We start from the raw sequence: 19,267 nt of genomic DNA, 5'->3' as shown, positions 1-19,267 counted from the left end.
GAGTCAGGTATGTATGTTGGGGTGTCGAGATGAGAAGGATACTGCACATCATCCCCCATAATCACTACCACAGGGATGCCTCTCAATATCTGCTCGGAAGATGCTCCTTCGTTCATAACATACCTTAAAATGACAAAAATAGCTAATGATCTAAAGTGTCAATGATAAGAACTATCATCATCTACATTATTCTTTGGGGTTTGTACCTCATATGCTGCTCCAACCAGCCTAGCATTGTACGTCCAACGTACGTTCGTACGTCGCTCATCAGCAATGAGGACAGCCAGGTTCTTACACTTGTTGTCACGATAGTTGATTGACAGTCTCTTTTAGTTTTACGTGACGTCACTTAGAATAGAGAGGACTCATGAAAGCATGGCTGACACAGCTCGGACCTTGTAAACTACGTTGTTGTTTCTAATAAATATTATCTAGAAAATCAAGACATGGCGGCAGCGGCGAGATTCCTGAATCCACTGGAGTTTCTTGACTTCACCAAGCCTTTAAAGTGGCCGGAATGGAAGCAGAAGTTCGAGCGATACGCGATTGCTACGAAACTTACGAAAGAAGAAGGGGAAATACAGGTGAGCACGCTCGTTTATTCAATGGGAATTGAAGCGGAAAACATTCTCAAGTCCTTTGATTTTGGGTCAGAAGCTGACAAGAAAGACTTAGAGAAAGTCCTAAAGAAATATGATGATTATTTTATTCCAAGGAGAAATGTTATTCATGAGCGAGCGAAATTCCATCAGAGATCTCAAATACCGGGAGAATCGGCAGAATCATTCATAAGAAACCTGTACGAATTAGCTGAATATTGTGAATTTGGGGATCTAAAGGACGAGCAAATTAGAGATAGAATTGTCATTGGAACTCTAGATAAAGAACTATCTAAGAAGTTACAAATGAAATCAGATTTAAACCTGGATTCAGCAATACAAATGGCTCGACAATCCGATTTGATCAAATCTCAAATTTCAGACCAAAGTCCAAACAAATTGCTCGAAGAAGTTCACCATAAACCACAGGGTTCCCGCACGCAGGGTAGAAACCGGAAGTTCAAAGAACAAAACAAGGGGCAAGAAAAAAAAACAGGAGATAAGAAATGCGACAGGTGCGCCCGCACACACGCTAATAATGTTTGTCCCGCTAAAGGAAAAACGTGCAACAAGTGTAATAAACACAATCATTTTGCGGCAGCTTGTCACTCGCCACCTATGAATGCTAATGAGGTTACACAACCACAGGGAGTCCAGCGATTTTTCTTAGGAGATGTAAAATCGGAAGAGACAAAGAATCCATGGACAGTTGATTTGTTAAGCGACCAGAAACCTGTTAATTTCAAGATTGACACGGGGGCTGATATTACAGTTTTGTCGGAATCGACTTATAATCATCTCCCAAACCCTCCAAAGCTAGAGCCAGAGCGCGCTGATATTTCAAGTCCAGGAGGAAAACTGATCTGTAAAGGACAATTTCTGACTGAAGCTAAGCTAAATGGGGAGACATACCAGGTTAAGATTTTTGTTATTGCAGGAGAGCAAGTGAACAATTTACTAGCACGGGACACTGCTTGTAAAATGGGTCTAGTACAGAGAGTTGGAGAAGTTTCGTTTGACGTATTCGGAGATATTGGTCTTCTTAATTGTGCGCCAGTGAAAATCGAGTTACGAGAGGGTGCACAACCGTATCACGTCAATACCGCCAGACAAATACCGTTCCCACTCTTACCTAAAGTCGAGAGTGAGCTGGATAGAATGAAGCGCGAAGGTATAATTGAGGAAATTACAGAGCCTACTGATTGGTGCGCGCCTATGATTCCAGTCGCAAAGAGTAATGAGAAGGTCAGGATTTGTGTTGATCTGAGACGACTAAATGAATCTGTGAAGCGAGAGAGATATGTCCTGCCAACCCTTGATGAGTTCCTATTGAGAAAACATTACGAAACTTTCGAAATATGACAAATAGCACATGGGATTTTACAATCACGAACTTTTAAAATATGACGCCATCAATCACGTGACCGTGGGAAAAAAATCGATATCTAAAGTTCTGACTGAAATAACAGTGAAATCGAAGTACGACAAATTATGTATGTCGTTATTAAAGCCTCACTTTTTTGGAATGTTTTCGTGATTTACTTTAATAAAAACATATAGCAGGCAACTTGACAGTACAGCAGGTAACTCGTGATACACTGGGAATATCGTATTCGTCGTTATTAAAGCTTCACTTTTTTGGCATTTGTAAGTGATTAACTCGAATAGAAACATATACTGGAAATATCGTATTCGTCGTTGTTAAATGTTCACTTTTGGCACTTGCACGTGATTTACACATCTTAACCTGCACTGTAATTCCTACCGTTTCTCTGCCGTATCTACGCGTATTATTTTCGCTCGATATGGGCCATCGCTTAAGCTCATCGATTATCAGTCACTAACCTAGAGCGCGAATCCTAACAAACTCTCTCTCTACACGACACAATATAAAAACCCATACTCAAGGAGCCAACTGTCCAATACTTATATAACCACTATCTATCTTCTATTTGCCATCATTGGTTTGTCCCCTGCACGCTTTCAGATATTATTCCTCACCGGTCTTGTTGTTGACTTGATTTTTCACAAGCTCACATTACACTCACAGGAAATTATCAACAGGTAATTATCACCCTCGTTCAAAGGTCAAATACACTGTTCTGCCCTAACTCCAAGCCCGTTTTCTACATTTCATTTATAGCCACAACTCTTAACTAACATCCCCAATGCAATACACCATATATAATAGCCATAATTGCACACTTTAACCCACGCACTAACGTCTATCACCATACATTTTATAACCCCACACAGCCGTCTCGGTACGAATACCAGATTTAAATGTTCACTTTTTGGCATTTGTACGTAATTTACTCGAACAAAAACATATAACAGGAAACTCGACAGTACAGCAGGTAACTCGTTATACACTGGGAATATTGTATTCGTTGTTGTTACAGCTTCACTTTTTGGCATTTATACGTGATTTACTTTAATAAAAACATATAGCAGGCAACTCAATAGTACAGCAGCTAACTCGTTATGCGCTTATCGTATTCGTCGTCATTCAAGCTTCACTTTTTTGGAATTTGTACGTGATTTACTTTAATAAAAACATATAGCAGGCAACTCGACAGTACAGCAGGTAACTCGTTATGCGCTGGGAATATCGTATTCGTCGTTGTTAAATGTTCACTTTTTGGTATTTATACGTGATTTACTTTAATAAAAACATATAGCAGGCAACTCGACAGTACAGCAGGTAACTCGTTATGCCCTGGGAATATCGTATTCGTCGTCATTCAAGCTTCACTTTTTCGTATTTGTACATGATTTACTTTAATAAAAACATATAGCAGGCAACTCGACAGTACAGCAGGTAACTCGTTATGCGCTGGGAATATCGTATTCGTCGTCATTCAAGCTTCACTTTTTTGGAATTTGTCCGTGATTTACTTTAATAAAAACATATAGCAGGCAACTTGACAGTACAGCAGGTAACTCGTTATGCACTGGTAATATTGTATTCTCCGTTGTTTAAGCTTCACTTTTAAGGCAGTTGTAAGTGATTTACTCTAATAAAAACATATAGCAGGCAACTCGACAGTACAGCAGGTAACTCGTTATGCGCTTTGAATATCGTATTCGTCGTTGTTAAATGTTCACTTTTTGGTATTTATACGTGATTTACTTTAATAAAAACATATAGCAGGCAACTCGACAGTACAGCAGGTAACTCGTTATGCGCTGGGAATATCGTATTCGTCGTTGTTAAATGTTCACTTTTTGGTATTTGTACATGATTTACTTTAATAAAAAACATATAGCAGGCAACTCGACAGTACAGCAGGTAACTCGTTATGCACTGGGAATATCGTATTCGTCGTTGTTAAATGTTCACTTTTTAGTATTTATACGTGATTTACTTTAATAAAAACATATAGCAGGCAAATCTACAGTACAGCAGGTAACTCGTTATGCGCTGGGAATATCGTATTCGTCGTCATTCAAGCTTCACTTTTTTTGGAATTTGTACGTGATTTACTTTAATAAAAACATATAGCAGGCAACTCGACAGTACAGCAGGTAACTCGTAATGCGCTGGGAATATCGTATTCGTCGTTATTGAAGCTTCACTTTTTCGTATTTGTACATGATTTACTTTAATAAAAACATATAGCAGGCAACTCGACAGTACAGCAGGTAACTCGTTATGCACTGGGAATATCGTATTCGTCGTCATTCAAGCTTCACTTTTTTGAATTATTGAATGCTTTTATCGGAACTATTTTTCTCGTTTCTCATTTCTTATACAAGTGTGGCTAAAATTTCGTTGCCGTGAAAGTGAATTTTCTATAAATCAACCATTATTTTTTTCATGTTTCCACTTACGCATTCATTCCTATTTACAGGGGAGCTTTCTGTTGTTCGTTATAGCGATGCAACAATTGATTATCAATATGGGGTCAAGAAGAAGGTAATCTATTTTTAACATTTATGTTTAATGCAGAATCCCTAGACTAAACTACCGTAAATTAAAACCAGAAGACTACTCGATTGGATATGTAATAGAAGTAGAATATTAGGCTATAAATCTCATTTCATAATTATTATAAATACGCAAGTCATCCTCCGTAGCATGTAACAGTAATACACTAAAAAACGACGTTTAGAGGAAACTTACTTTCATTCTTCAGGTTGACCAGTGATTGGAGCCTGTGGTTCGAATCTGCGACACAATATGTTTTTATTAAAGTAAATCATGTACAAATACCAAAAAGTGAACATTTAACAACGACGAATACGATATTCCCAGCGCATAACGAGTTACCTGCTGTACTGTCGAGTTGCCTGCTATATGTTTTTATTAAAGTAAATCACGTACAAATTTCAAAAAAGTGAAGCTTGAATGACGACGAATACGATATTCCCAGCGCATAACGAGTTACCTGCTGTACTGTCGAGTTGCCTGCTATATGTTTTTATTAAAGTAAATCACGTACAAATTTCAAAAAAGTGAAGCTTGAATGACGACGAATACGATATTCCCAGTGCATAACGAGTTACCTGCTGTACTGTCGAGTTGCCTGCTATATGTTTTTATTAAAGTAAATCATGTACAAATACGAAAAAGTGAAGCTTCAATAACGACGAATACGATATTCCCAGCGCATAACGAGTTACCTGCTGTACTGTCGAGTTGCCTGCTATATGTTTTTATTAAAGTAAATCACGTACAAATTCCAAAAAAAGTGAAGCTTGAATGACGACGAATACGATATTCCCAGCGCATAACGAGTTACCTGCTGTACTGTAGAGTTGCCTGCTATATGTTTTTATTAAAGTAAATCACGTATAAATACTAAAAAGTGAACATTTAACAACGACGAATACGATATTCCCAGTGCATAACGAGTTACCTGCTGTACTGTCGAGTTGCCTGCTATATGTTTTTATTAAAGTAAATCATGTACAAATACCAAAAAGTGAACATTTAACAACGACGAATACGATATTCCCAGCGCATAACGAGTTACCTGCTGTACTGTCGAGTTGCCTGCTATATGTTTTTATTAAAGTAAATCACGTATAAATACCAAAAAGTGAACATTTAACAACGACGAATACGATATTCAAAGCGCATAACGAGTTACCTGCTGTACTGTCGAGTTGCCTGCTATATGTTTTTATTAGAGTAAATCACTTACAACTGCCTTAAAAGTGAAGCTTAAACAACGGAGAATACAATATTACCAGTGCATAACGAGTTACCTGCTGTACTGTCGAGTTGCCTGCTATATGTTTTTATTAAAGTAAATCACGTATAAATACCAAAAAGTGAACATTTAACAACGACGAATACGATATTCCCAGCGCATAACGAGTTACCTGCTGTACTGTCGAGTTGCCTGCTATATGTTTTTATTAAAGTAAATCACGTACAAATTTCAAAAAAGTGAAGCTTGAATGACGACGAATACGATATTCCCAGCGCATAACGAGTTACCTGCTGTACTGTCGAGTTGCCTGCTATATGTTTTTATTAAAGTAAATCACGTACAAATTTCAAAAAAGTGAAGCTTGAATGACGACGAATACGATATTCCCAGTGCATAACGAGTTACCTGCTGTACTGTCGAGTTGCCTGCTATATGTTTTTATTAAAGTAAATCATGTACAAATACGAAAAAGTGAAGCTTCAATAACGACGAATACGATATTCCCAGTGCATAACGAGTTACCTGCTGTACTGTCGAGTTGCCTGCTATATGTTTTTATTAAAGTAAATCACGTACAAATTCCAAAAAAGTGAAGCTTGAATGACGACGAATACGATATTCCCAGCGCATAACGAGTTACCTGCTGTACTGTCGAGTTGCCTGCTATATGTTTTTATTAAAGTAAATCACGTATAAATACCAAAAAGTGAACATTTAACAACGACGAATACGATATTCCCAGCGCATAACGAGTTACCTGCTGTACTGTCGAGTTGCCTGCTATATGTTTTTATTAAAGTAAATCACGTACAAATTCCAAAAAAGTGAAGCTTGAATGACGACGAATACGATAAGCGCATAACGAGTTAGCTGCTGTACTATTGAGTTGCCTGCTATATGTTTTTATTAAAGTAAATCACGTATAAATGCCAAAAAGTGAAGCTGTAACAACAACGAATACAATATTCCCAGTGTATAACGAGTTACCTGCTGTACTGTCGAGTTTCCTGTTATATGTTTTTGTTCGAGTAAATTACGTACAAATGCCAAAAAGTGAACATTTAAATCTGGTATTCGTACCGAGGCGGCTGTGTGGGGTTATAAAATGTATGGTGATAGACGTTAGTGCGTGGGTTAAAGTGTGCAATTATGGCTATTATATATGGTGTATTGCATTGGGGATGTTAGTTAAGAGTTGTGGCTATAAATGAAATGTAGAAACGGGCTTGGAGTTAGGGCAGAACAGTGTATTTGACCTTTGAACGAGGGTGATAATTACCTGTTGATAATTTCCTGTGAGTGTAATGTGAGCTTGTGAAAAATCAAGTCAATAACAAGACCGGTGAGGAATAATATCTGAAAGCGTGCAGGGGACAAACCAATGATGGCAAATAGAAGATAGATAGTGGTTATATAAGTATTGGACAGTTGGCTCCTTGAGTATGGGTTTTTATATTGTGTCGTGTAGAGAGAGAGTTTGTTAGGATTCGCGCTCTAGGTTAGTGACTGATAATCGATGAGCTTAAGCGATGGCCCATATCGAGCGAAAATAATACGCGTAGATACGGCAGAGAAACGGTAGGAATTACAGTGCAGGTTAAGATGTGTAAATCACGTGCAAGTGCCAAAAGTGAACATTTAACAACGACGAATACGATATTTCCAGTATATGTTTCTATTCGAGTTAATCACTTACAAATGCCAAAAAAGTGAAGCTTTAATAACGACGAATACGATATTCCCAGTGTATCACGAGTTACCTGCTGTACTGTCAAGTTGCCTGCTATATGTTTTTATTAAAGTAAATTACGAAAACATTCCAAAAAAGTGAGGCTTTAATAACGACATACATAATTTGTCGTACTTCGATTTCACTGTTATTTCAGTCAGAACTTTAGATATCGATTTTTTTCCCACGGTCACGTGATTGATGGCGTCATATTTTAAAAGTTCGTGATTGTAAAATCCCATGTGCTATTTGTCATATTTCGAAAGTTTCGTAATGTTTTCTCAATAGGAACTCGAGAAAATGTTTTTTCCCACGGTCACGTGATTGATGACGTCATGAGAATAACTAATACGGCGTTGTCTTCGTTATTACATTTGTACACTTAGGTTAAAGTTTGATGACTATCGGTGAAAATGGGACGTAGATATTGAGACAATTGTGATGTAACGACTTGCCTGCTGGAACATTCAACGTCACACAGTCACGTGATTAATAATATTTGATATCATACATGCATGAATATGTTTGTAGTACTTTTTGTACAATCGTGTCAAAATTTCGTGACAATCGCCCAAATACCTGCCGAGATATTACACAAATCAACACATTTGAGTTGCCTGCTAACTTCACCGAGTTGCCTGCTGAGTTGCCTGCCAGCTTCACTATGGTTCAGCATTGATTGCTATATCTCCACAGCACATAAAAAAAGTAATAGAAAATTTGCATAATGAATTAAAATATGTTCTTCATAATTGTTGTCACTGATGGAAGGTAATAAAAGAAATTTTAATATCTTCTGACATCAGCACTTTTAATTGGCAGTGTGTTTGGAGAGCTATTGGCTGCGTAATTATTGTAAAGTTTTATAATTACCAGGAGAATTCTAAGTTGACAATGTTATGACAATGCCTTCGATGCCACTAGTACTGTTCTCCCCTAAAGTGAAAACATATCAGCAACCGTGTCTTTTGAATATGTTTAATACTTACAGTCAAGTTAAGTGTAGAGAGTATAGATGGTAAATAGGAACTCAATAAAGAATAAGCTCTTGCTTTGTATCAGAGACCATATCCTATGCAACAATTGTATTTCTTGGTTTCTTAATGAAACATAGGGGAGGTGATTTAAAAGTGTTTAATGCATCCTGATTACACCAATCAATCAATTCATAACGTAAATACTCGTATGTTTTTCGTTTATAATAAAAAATAGCCTTATGAACCATATCTATCCGTTTGATCTATGTAGTATTGATAAAAAGCTTGAAAGCGATTCCGATGCAAGAAGCGTTTGTTATTTAGAGCTATTAACACGCGCTTGTCTATAAATTCAAGGATAATACAAAACTAAGTTGACTTCCTATTCTCATTTGAATAAAACATTAACTAGCAGTACTAGTATTTGCATGGAGGAAGAAAGGTTCCTCGCCACATTTGAAAAGCGAATATGATATGTGATAATAGCTGAAAAATGTTTCATTGATAGAGATAAGTTGTTATGATAGGTGTGTTGATATTTATGTTATTTTCGAGTCAAAGCTATCAATAATATCACAGTAACTATAAGTACTTATAAAGTACTTATTTTCTTGTACTCATAAAACACTTAGTAACACAAAAAATCTACTTTATAGAATAAACAACAAATCTCACCTTTTCTCACGCCTTCTGAATAGGTTTCCCTGTTTCCGGGGAGATGAACTATGGATTATTGGATGTAAAATTATGTCTTGAGTAAAAGGAAAATTTCCTCGCGGAAAATTTATAGTACTTAGATTTTTTTTTAACGAAGCGAAATTTGCGTACTAACCCTCCTGCAAAAATGTTGCTTGAAATAATAAAATCAAGTCAGCTACCCATGCCAATCATCAACGAGACTCTTTAGACCAATCGCGTCTAGTTGTCCTCACGCAGGCCTGGTCGCATTGCATGGTAACGTGAATGAGGGCAGATAGCTGACAGCGTGTGACATGACGTCATTGACGACAAAAGTTGACTCGCCTGGTTTTAACCAATTTCTATACCTACATTTTAACGGGTTTTTCAAAGGAATTCTCGACCTGTGACATAACAGATTTTTTTCACAGGTATTTTTCTAAGTAAGTTTAACAGTTTTTTTTCAGTGGTTTAGGATTTCACAGGTTTAATCACAGGTCAATTTTCACAGGTTTAGAATTTTAGAGGTTTTTACAGGTTTTTGGCAAGAAGTTTTGTTTTTCACAGGTTGTCTCAATTCACAGTTTTTTTTTCACAGGAAAATCACAGGTCTCTCTTCTCGGTACAATAAAGATTAAGGGGCGTAACCAGGAATTTTCCTTTGGGGGGACAAAGTGATATCTCAGGAAGATTAGTTTCCAACTCAGACGTCACGACGAAGACGTAATAGCTTTATTGGACCAGAAAAGGGCTGGGTGTATCTGTGTGTGTGGGGGGGGGGGGGGGGGGGGGGAGGGGGAGGCATATCTAGGCCAGTAGTACAGTATCCACAGAAATAGCCTGTTTTTTGACATGGAAAACTATTCAAATAAATAACCTTGTGTGTATATTGCGGGTAAATGACGGTTTTAAGGGTGAGCATCGAGAATGAGAAATAATCATTTCTTGTCGGTCTACTTGCTTGTTTATTGGCGTGTTTGTGTGTTTGTTTGTGCGTGCCCAATACAATGTATCAAATACGGTTATGAGTGACTTACCTTAACAGATGGCAAAATGTAGTCTCCCCATATAGCATCAGTGTCAGCCCCTGATCTCATGGTGATTAAAAGTTTGTTGAAATTGTTCATGGTGTCACACACACTTTGAACCTTGATGTTGTATGTTGTCCCAGCACTAGCGCTGTTTTTAAAAGCTTTATTTCGACATTTTTCGAATATAGGCATGTTACCTTCAAATTGTTGTCCATTAGAATTTATATGTGCAGTCTGTATGTTTATCGGCAAAAAGAGCCCATCATCAATATGGATAGGCACCGTCGTCGTTAAGACGATGTTGAAGGGGGTATTGCAGTGGCTAATTTTGAAGTGAGCCGGACGAACCTGTAAATAAAAGAATATATATTAAAACGATATATAATACATAAAATGTATCTATATGCTATATGACCGTAAAGAAACACAAGCGGCAGGCTGGTCCCTAACAACCTATCGTGTCGAATTAATGTAAATAACGTAAATATCAAAAAAGAAGATCGTGAACCTCCTCGATGAAACAATAAACCTGATCAAAGAAATACTCCAAGCCGGGGAACATACCACAAAATTTCCATGGCAAGTCCAACCACCCTCCAAATACCAGAACAATAAATAGAAGACTGTCAGAAATATCGTATGACGAGGAAACAAGAATGACAAGAACTCCGCACCCCTATACCAGAACGCGCCAAATCGGTTAGGATTACCAGCTTAAGTTCCAGACAACAGCACACACACAGTCGATTGACAAAATGTTGTCGTCAACCGCGTAGTAGCAAAGCCGGTTGAGGAAAACTTTTCTCAATCGACTGTAGGCCTTTTGCGCAGCGGCGCAGCAGACAAAGAAACATTCACCCACGTTAAAACGTGAGCACTAATATAGGAAGAGAGTTCCTTAAGTTAGTTGATAGGTATTTCCCCGCTGGCAGCACACTTTAACAGGAACACGCTTAAGATAAGCTATAGCTGTATGCTATGAACTTTGTTAATGCAATTTTGATTTTGGCCAAACCAAAGATTGTATCAATGCTTCCACATAACAATATTTAATCAAACCCCAATACTAGCCTCCCTCGCAGGCGCGTAAACATGGCCGAGCGTTCGCTTCAGAGTGCTTTACTGTACCAAAATTGGATCCCTTCCAGGCCGAATCAATATTGAAGTTTGTCGTCAACCTTCCCACAGGCTCTCCGAAGTCGAATTAGCAACGAATAGCCGAGTAGTGAGCGCTCAACGCTGCCGCAAATGGCAAATTCGACAGCCGATGGTAAAAAGGCTAAAACCTAAAAAATTCTCAAACCATTGAGATGAGACTTGGCTCAATTGAAAACTAAGGTTTGCTTCAAAAACGTTTTGGTGCAGGTTTGGCGACTCGTTGATTTTTGTAAGTTTTGTTGTATGTGCCATGGTCATTACATCACCGATATCGACTTACTCATTTTTCTATGTTTACTTTGCTTCGATTGTCAAACAAATCGGTCATCATTCAGCTGTTCGTGTTAGTACCGACCGTAATACCCGAATCACCCGAATCATTTTAAAGCTAATTACCATGTCAAATTGATTATAACACCAACATAAGTAAACAAGTGATACTTGCTTTTATTCCGACATAGTAATCGTTACTTCGTCTCCAAGAAGACCACACGTTATCTGGATGCGTAGTAAACTTCATCCGAACTTGACAGAAAACCTGTAAGTCCAATACAGAGTCCAGTTAGCAATTGGTGTTCTCCACTGATCAATCGCCTGCCCGTAGGGCCAGCCATAATAATAACTTTGCAAAACGTCACCTCATTAAAATAATTATACAAGAATATAAATCAATATCAGAGAATGCTTATTAAATCCCGAAAGTGGCAAAAAAAATTGGTTTTAAGTAGTTTTTATTTTTTATCTACATTCGCGGGAACCCTAACCTGTGTCAATTTTTTTTGCGTGTTTTACTTTTCGCGGTTAAAACAGTGAATGTTGTTAGCAATGTTTTTTAGCATTATTTTTTTTTGGTGAAAAAGATCGAATATGTGAAAATCGGGACACTTTAATGTTAAAAGGACGTATAAACGACGGACGGAAGGACAAACCATGGGTTTGGAAAAAGGAGGTAAGTAAGACTTTATTTTTTCGTTAACTTATCTTTGGAGCTATGAAAACTACTCCATGTGTTGACATTCTAGCACTCAAGTAGGCTTACTTTATACTTCCAAACACTTGAAGCCAAGAGCGGATGTTATATGTACCTTAGTCAATCAGCTAGGTTGTTCATTCATTATCCAATATAAAAAAGGGCAGGTAAATCATGTATTAATTGTCATGTATTAATTGTCCATTGTCAGTTTCCTCGATCGAAAAAAATGTTGTTTTTGCTTTGACTTAAAACGTAGGGATTTCACATAACATTTGAGTTCTTTTAGCCTCTTAGAAACCTATTTTTTTAGCGTAGCTATTTCTTTCTTTTTTGCTGCCAAATTAGACCAGATAAACAATGCCTAAAATATTTGTTAACCAAACTTGGCAGATGTCATGTTGGTGTCAAAAGGGGTGCAACGATATATCAACTGAGCATTACGTCATCGATGACGTCACTAAAAACGGCAATACTCATATCTCGTCATAGAACCATCATAAGCCAGTCTTTCTTGGCAGATGTCATGCAGGTGTCAAGGGGGGGTGCGAAGACATGTCACCTGGGCATGACGTCATCGATAACGTCACTAAAAGAGGCACAGGCGACGCTTTTACCTCGGCAAATTTCCGCCACCGTCATATAAAACCCGGTGCCGTGATAACCAATTGCCGGCGACTATTTTTCCCCGGGTAATTTTGTCAGGGCTTTTAGAAAACCCGGCACCGTCAAAATAAAACCCGGTGCCGTGAAAACCAATTACCGGCGACGCTTTTACCCAAGGGAATTTTGAACGGTTTCTGACGCCATAGTTACCCGCTTGAATCGAACCACCAAATAATTCCAACCTAGATAGAAGGTCTTTGGGGTCGTTATAGTACACCACACCTGAACCAACTTTTTAATACTTCTTTGAGGTTCTATGTATTGGGAGCTCACCTAGCTCATTCAACTCCAAATGAACAAATGAATTAATTTAAACAACAAATGAATACCATTCTAGAGAAGTCGCTGTATTTTTTACTACTATTGAACGCTTTGTGAGTATATCTATCGTATCGAAGTCGACTCTCTTGTCATACACCTTCTGACCGTCCTTATGGGCTATCAGTCTGAGGTGACCCATAAGCTTCGGCACGTCTATCTTTAAAGTCCGGTATTGTCCATTCTGTTATATTTTTTACGCATTCCGTTTTGGTTGGTTATATACTCCTTTCCCTGACTTAACCCTCTCCTTAAAAGACTTTAACCTCGCCCTATACCTCTGTATCGTATCAATTTTTCTAGCAAATTCACTTATCACCTCTGCATGTTTCTCCCTAGATTTCTTAGTTCGAATGACACGCCCCTTCTTCGGCCCTAGCACCCCATTCACTTCACCGCTTCTATCCAACATCTTCCCAACTGTTGTACCATCACGCATTTGCCTATCCCACACTACACTCGGTAAAGGAAGCCAAGCGTCACTCAGAATCTTCTTATCATCGTTGGTGAAGCCACTGTCAAAACCCGCCATCTTGGCCCAGCAGCCTCGATCCCATCGGTGATAGCCGGCCTCTCTGGATATGCTATTGGCCTATTCACAGAGTCTACATTCTTCTCTCTAATATCTCTTGTCTCCTCTTCAGCTTCAATCTTTGGGATAGTATGCTTCCTCGCATTGACAATGTCCATATACTTATACGTTACACAAATCTATTTGTCGTATCCATGGTGAAACCCACAATTTTTACACACATTAGCTCCATTGTCATTTACCGTATCCTGCCTACCACAACATGCCTCGAACCTCGCCGACTCTCCCTTAGTTACGTACTCCGCTATCCTTAGATCACAAAATGGACAGTAATATCCATCTTCCTCTAACGCCATATGGATTCATATATTACAATCCATTCTATATACTAACACAAGAGACTACATTCCTCTATGACGTCACGGCACAGCTGTGCCAGTCTACACTCGCCCGCGGGGGATCCCTGATTCGCTCCTAGGAATTAAAATATTATTGCGTTGCCGTGACTCTAAGAACGTCTAGAACATTCCACTTTGTCCGCGAGAAAGTCCCTATATCTGAATACAATAGACATGCCGAGACTCGCCAGCGGGGAATTCCCTTATTCGCTCCTAAGAATCAAAAGCCCAAGAATGTCACGCAACAACCATAACCATAGGATTGTATCATAAAATGAAACCAGCACACACCGCACGAAATTTATATAGTATCCATAAAACTAAAATTAACATATAGTCTCCATAAAATAAAAAAAATGTAAAGTTTCCATTAAATGAATTCGATCAGCAGTCACCACACAGTGGATTCCATCGGCAGTTTCCACACAGTGGATTCCGTCACACGGCAGTGTACAGCAGTTGGCTTGGTTCGAGCGCATTTTCGCGAAAGTGCGCTGGAACCGCCAACTACTATACTACTTTCCACTCCAAAGTGTGATTGTATTTCCAGTAGGCCCCTTAAAGGGGCACTATCACGTTGAAGAGTGATTTAATAGCGTCATTTAGGCAATCTAAAAAAACAGTAAGTATCATGCGGAATACTTCAAATAACCATCAAGTTTTTTTTTTAAATGACCTTTGATCTTTCAGATAAATTCAATATTCCGGTTTGAACTTCTCACATCGAGCGGATGGAAATGGATTGAAAATAGTACTTTTAGGTTTCGGAACAGGCTGTACCTTTACTCAAGCCTTGACATTGCATCAATAAACCAACAAAATCCTTCGCATGAAATCGCTTTTACGGAGAATTTGTTCATTTCTATTTAATACGATTGAGCGAAGTAATAAGTAAGATTTTACCTTGTTTTGTTACACACTTTTTCATATTTTATTAAACATTCTTAAAACAAGCGTGCGAGTGCCACTTTAAAGACAAAAAAAAACTGTTAATAAAGAAGATACTTTTATGGCTTACATATATTACAATGACCAGAAAAAGTCTATAATAAATAATAACGACGCCTGTCGCCTGAATGGGAGTTGTAATCCAAAGTTGAGCGTCAACCTCCCCCCCCCCCCCCCTCCCAACCCTTAATAAGGTAAAAGCTAGTTAAATTTTATACTCCAACGAGAGTTCCAGAATTCTTTGAAGTGGAATACTGTCCGGAGGTATTGTAATGATATTGTACTGTAAGCCATTGAAAGTGAATGTCCGGAATTAAGATTACAAGAATTTTCTATGCTCACAGAAGCTTCTAATAGATGGAGGTGGGCCCACTGAAGAAGAAGAAACTAGACAAGACAAGCCAGCACATAAAAAGCTGGACGAGAGGAAGATCTTTTGTAGTTTAGCATCTATCTGCTTAGGGAAAGATCATTATTCTCGGAATAATAATTAGACCACATTTGCGTTTGTAATAGCCTGTGTGCGCTTTTTAGTTCACAGAATGACAGAACAAAGTCTAAATCAGTAAATACGAAGGGAACCAAACATTACGTAGCGAAGAAACCAAACTCGGCATTTCTATGTCGTGCCCACCTTAATGGGGATATATGAATAAAGACAAATCATCTCGAAGGTAAGCAACCATTAACTTTTAAGTACCAGATAGCAGTGAAGCGTTCCTCGACGTTTGGCATAAAACGAAGGTAAAGTCACTCCATTCCGAAAAAAAAAATTAGAAATCTGCTACCTATTTAGTGTCTTTCGCTATATATTCATTGGAGTCAGTTAACACAACCGCACGCTTTGGTTTGTAAATATAGACTGATCTTTAATCACAGTATTTACAACTTATGGCATACGCCATGACCTTATATGGTATTACAAATAATCATTATCGATAACGTCATCTCTGTTATATGATACCTAAGTAAAGTGTGCTAATACACTACAACCTACATCTGTCAACTGTAAATAGTTCTATTGAATTGAAAAGAAATGTGAACATACACATGCGAAAAAGGCGTGAACCTGAAGAAAAAAGCTGTAAACAAGTTCGCGGAGCGAAGGTCACATGGCCGCCATTCAAAGCACATTTCCATATTAAGTCTCGTTTCGTGCTCTTAATGCTCTTAGGGCATTTGGTCTATAGTCCGAATAATTTTTCTGTAAACTCATAAATAATTGTATAACCGTATGAGTGTAGAGCCCACAAATGTAATAAGCACAATGTTAGAAACCAACAATTGTAATAAAAGGTGCCCACAGTTGTAGTAAACCCACAATTGTAATAACAACCGATCTGTGCAGTACAAACAAATAAAGGGGATATTGGGCACTTTGCCAATGAACTGAATGTCGCCGTTTAAAATTCAAATTGTGGAAAGTCAGACACCTTCACCTCCCCTCGCATGCTAAATTGTTGTGTGTGAGCGAGTGGCGGAGCTGGCCTTAAACCCCTCAAACCAGGACAAAGGTTGTTTCGAGCCCATTTTTCAGGGATGTTAATGCTTTTGTATAGGGGGTCTAGGGGCATGCTCTCCCGTGAAAATTTTGCCATTTTCAAATATGTGAAATGCATTATTTTTAAAACCTAAATGGAAAATAACATCCTTAGCTTCTACACCCAACTGAAATCTTATTTACATATCTTTTCATACCACCAATCTGAAAAGTTTGTAGGGGGAATTTGACATGAATTAGAAGCCACATTTTAGGGGATAATGGTTTTCAACGCCACCGAAACTCAAGTCATGAAAGTGCAAGCAGAAGGCGTATCACATTCATTTAACTATTTGGTAGAGGTCTGGGGCTCTTCCCAGAAAATATTTTATTTCCAGGCTATTAGGAGGCTCGTGAATTCATCAGAATACCTGTTCAGAATATAAGCCCCCCCCCCCTTAACCCTGTTTAAAATTTGAGGCCCTCCTCAAAATGCCGTTATGTTGTATAATTATGTTCAAGAATCTGACCCCGGACTTTTTAGACGTATTTAGCATAATCTGTTCGCCTGAGTTGAAAGAAAAGCAAACGCGTGAAATGTGTTACACAGCTAGACGTCCAAGCTAAACTGGTTGTATTTAATGAGTTTGATACCATATTAAGCTATTGATTTTTTTAAAAGGTGTTGAAGTACTTACGGTGATCGTACTCTTGTACTCTATGTGTTTTTGTTTTGGATATAGGAAACCAATAAAACGTTACGGACGGTGCTATTGTCTGATTAAGAAATGTGCACATATAACAAACTATAACAAACAACTCACCGTGCTTCCTGGATCAGCTTCTAAATGAATTTTCTGCGGCTGGTAAGCACACTCAGACTCTTTGGTTATGCACTGCTTTTCTCCTGTTTTGGCTAATTTATTTTGCTTGTACCACTTGATTTCGTACGAGACATTCTTCCAATTTGGGAAATCGAATCTTGCCATATATTGCAAGTGACATTCCATAACCGCCTTATTGCTGTGCGTCGTCGCATTTACAAGAGGCTTGGGGAGCATGTAGCTATGGAACACAGCTTTTACATCGGCTGTAAACAAAACGGCAAATGTATTACAGCTCTACCAGTAAAACCGTGAATAGTGCAAATAATGTATGAAATGTTTTCGACCTTGAAATCATATAATCACATGGTCACATATGAGATGAAACAGTCTATAATACAACAAGTCAAGCACCGGATTGCTTGTGATCTGTAAGAAGGTTTTAAGTAGTAAGAAGACTAAGTTTATTTTCTCAACGTTTTCAGCGCAAGAATTACTGTAAAAACAATTATGTACACGTACTCTCGAATTCTATGCAGAAAATAGTTAATTTAGACTTTACTGTTATTGACAATTACCCCCCTGCCATTAGAAACTAATTTGTAACTGTTTAGTAATCAAGAAGTTTTAGTAACCAGTTTTAGAAATTTGTTCAAATGTTTATTGACAGCGCTAATAATTTGGTAAAAATATAGACGTTTCGAGGCTTCTACCTCTTCATCAGTGTCTTAAAGCAAATGAAAGATTGAGCGCACGTGTATTTAAAATGCGTGAGGAAAACAAACTGCAAGCTCTCAAACTACATCAATTTGTAGTTGGACTCAATGTTGATTTGAAATTCATCTAGTTTGAGCGCGTCTGTATTTTTACAAAATTATTAGCGCTGCAAACGAAAAAACAAACAAAATATATAGTGAATTTCCTAGCGCTACCAGCCCTAATCAACACCACGTTGAATTTTTCCAGGATCACCCTCGGCCCTTATTTGTAATTTTATATTAAGGGGAACTGCAAGCTAAATACAACCAGGACTTATATTTAGTCGTAAAAAGAAACAAAAAATACGCTTACTGTGGGTGTTCTCGCGCGATTATTATTCGTTTTTTTAAGAAATTCGACGTTTCGCTTCCATTTTGGATTTTTGCTGGTTAGCGCAAAAACTCTCACCGTTCGTTTTATTGCGTACTGTCTGAACATCCACTCGGTTTGTCGCTAAGGCTTTCACGCAATATGATATAATATTTTTATCGCGGGCTCTGCCCGGCGGGAAATTTGTATTTAGAAAGATGGTTAACTGCGCTGTCCGGTTGAAAAACACAAGGAATTAAATTCAATTTAAAAACACAAGTAATTATCTTTCACCGCTTCCCCCAAGAACCGTCACTAAGATAAGACTTCGCCGATCTCCCCAAATACTGCGCCTGTTCGGAACATTTCTAAAATAATTCGTACAAACGCAACTTACGAGAAGAGTTAATGGAAGGCAAAGCGCAGTGACGTCTTAGAGAAACTGCGGTCCCAAACATGGAAAGGCCAAGCCATGAGCCATGTTCAAAAGCCTCGTCAAATAAACAACAGGTGAAAATTTGTCAAATATGATTTTATGCTTCTCTTCTTTTCCGTAACCTTTTTTGCGAAAGTTCTGCTACTTTTACAAGTACTTTAGGCAACGCTTTATCTTATTACCGCACAACTTTATCAATTGATTTAGTCTCAAAAGGTTACCTCTTTACTTAGGGTTGAATGCTCGGACACTAATTTTACCTGGCGCTCAAAAAAATTACTCTTTGCGTTTTG

General features: G+C 38.2%; 1 protein-coding gene across 5 annotated transcripts in view; it reads right to left on the bottom strand.

Annotated features, from left to right (window-relative positions):
• LOC5504423 (von Willebrand factor D and EGF domain-containing protein) overlaps positions 1-19,267 on the bottom strand; it is a 135,990-nt gene that overhangs the window by 81,559 nt on the left and 35,164 nt on the right. For all 5 annotated transcript variants that reach the window (XR_007306498.1, XR_007306499.1, XM_048721668.1 and 2 more), the window contains 3 exons: positions 17,471-17,736; positions 11,780-11,872; positions 10,183-10,524 (listed from right to left, as the gene is read on the bottom strand). Coding sequence is in view for 3 of the 5 variants with exons in the window: in XM_048721668.1 (XP_048577625.1) it covers positions 10,183-10,524; positions 11,780-11,872; positions 17,471-17,736 (701 nt within the window). In the remaining 2 variants the exon portion in view is untranslated. The remainder of the gene's footprint in view (positions 1-10,182; positions 10,525-11,779; positions 11,873-17,470; positions 17,737-19,267) is intronic.

The sequence above is a fragment of the Nematostella vectensis genome, chromosome 14, assembly GCF_932526225.1.
Source record: "Nematostella vectensis chromosome 14, jaNemVect1.1, whole genome shotgun sequence".
Classification (NCBI taxonomy): domain Eukaryota; kingdom Metazoa; phylum Cnidaria; class Anthozoa; order Actiniaria; family Edwardsiidae; genus Nematostella; species Nematostella vectensis.
Note: the sequence above shows the minus strand (reverse complement) of the source record. Positions and strands in the feature narration are given on the sequence as shown.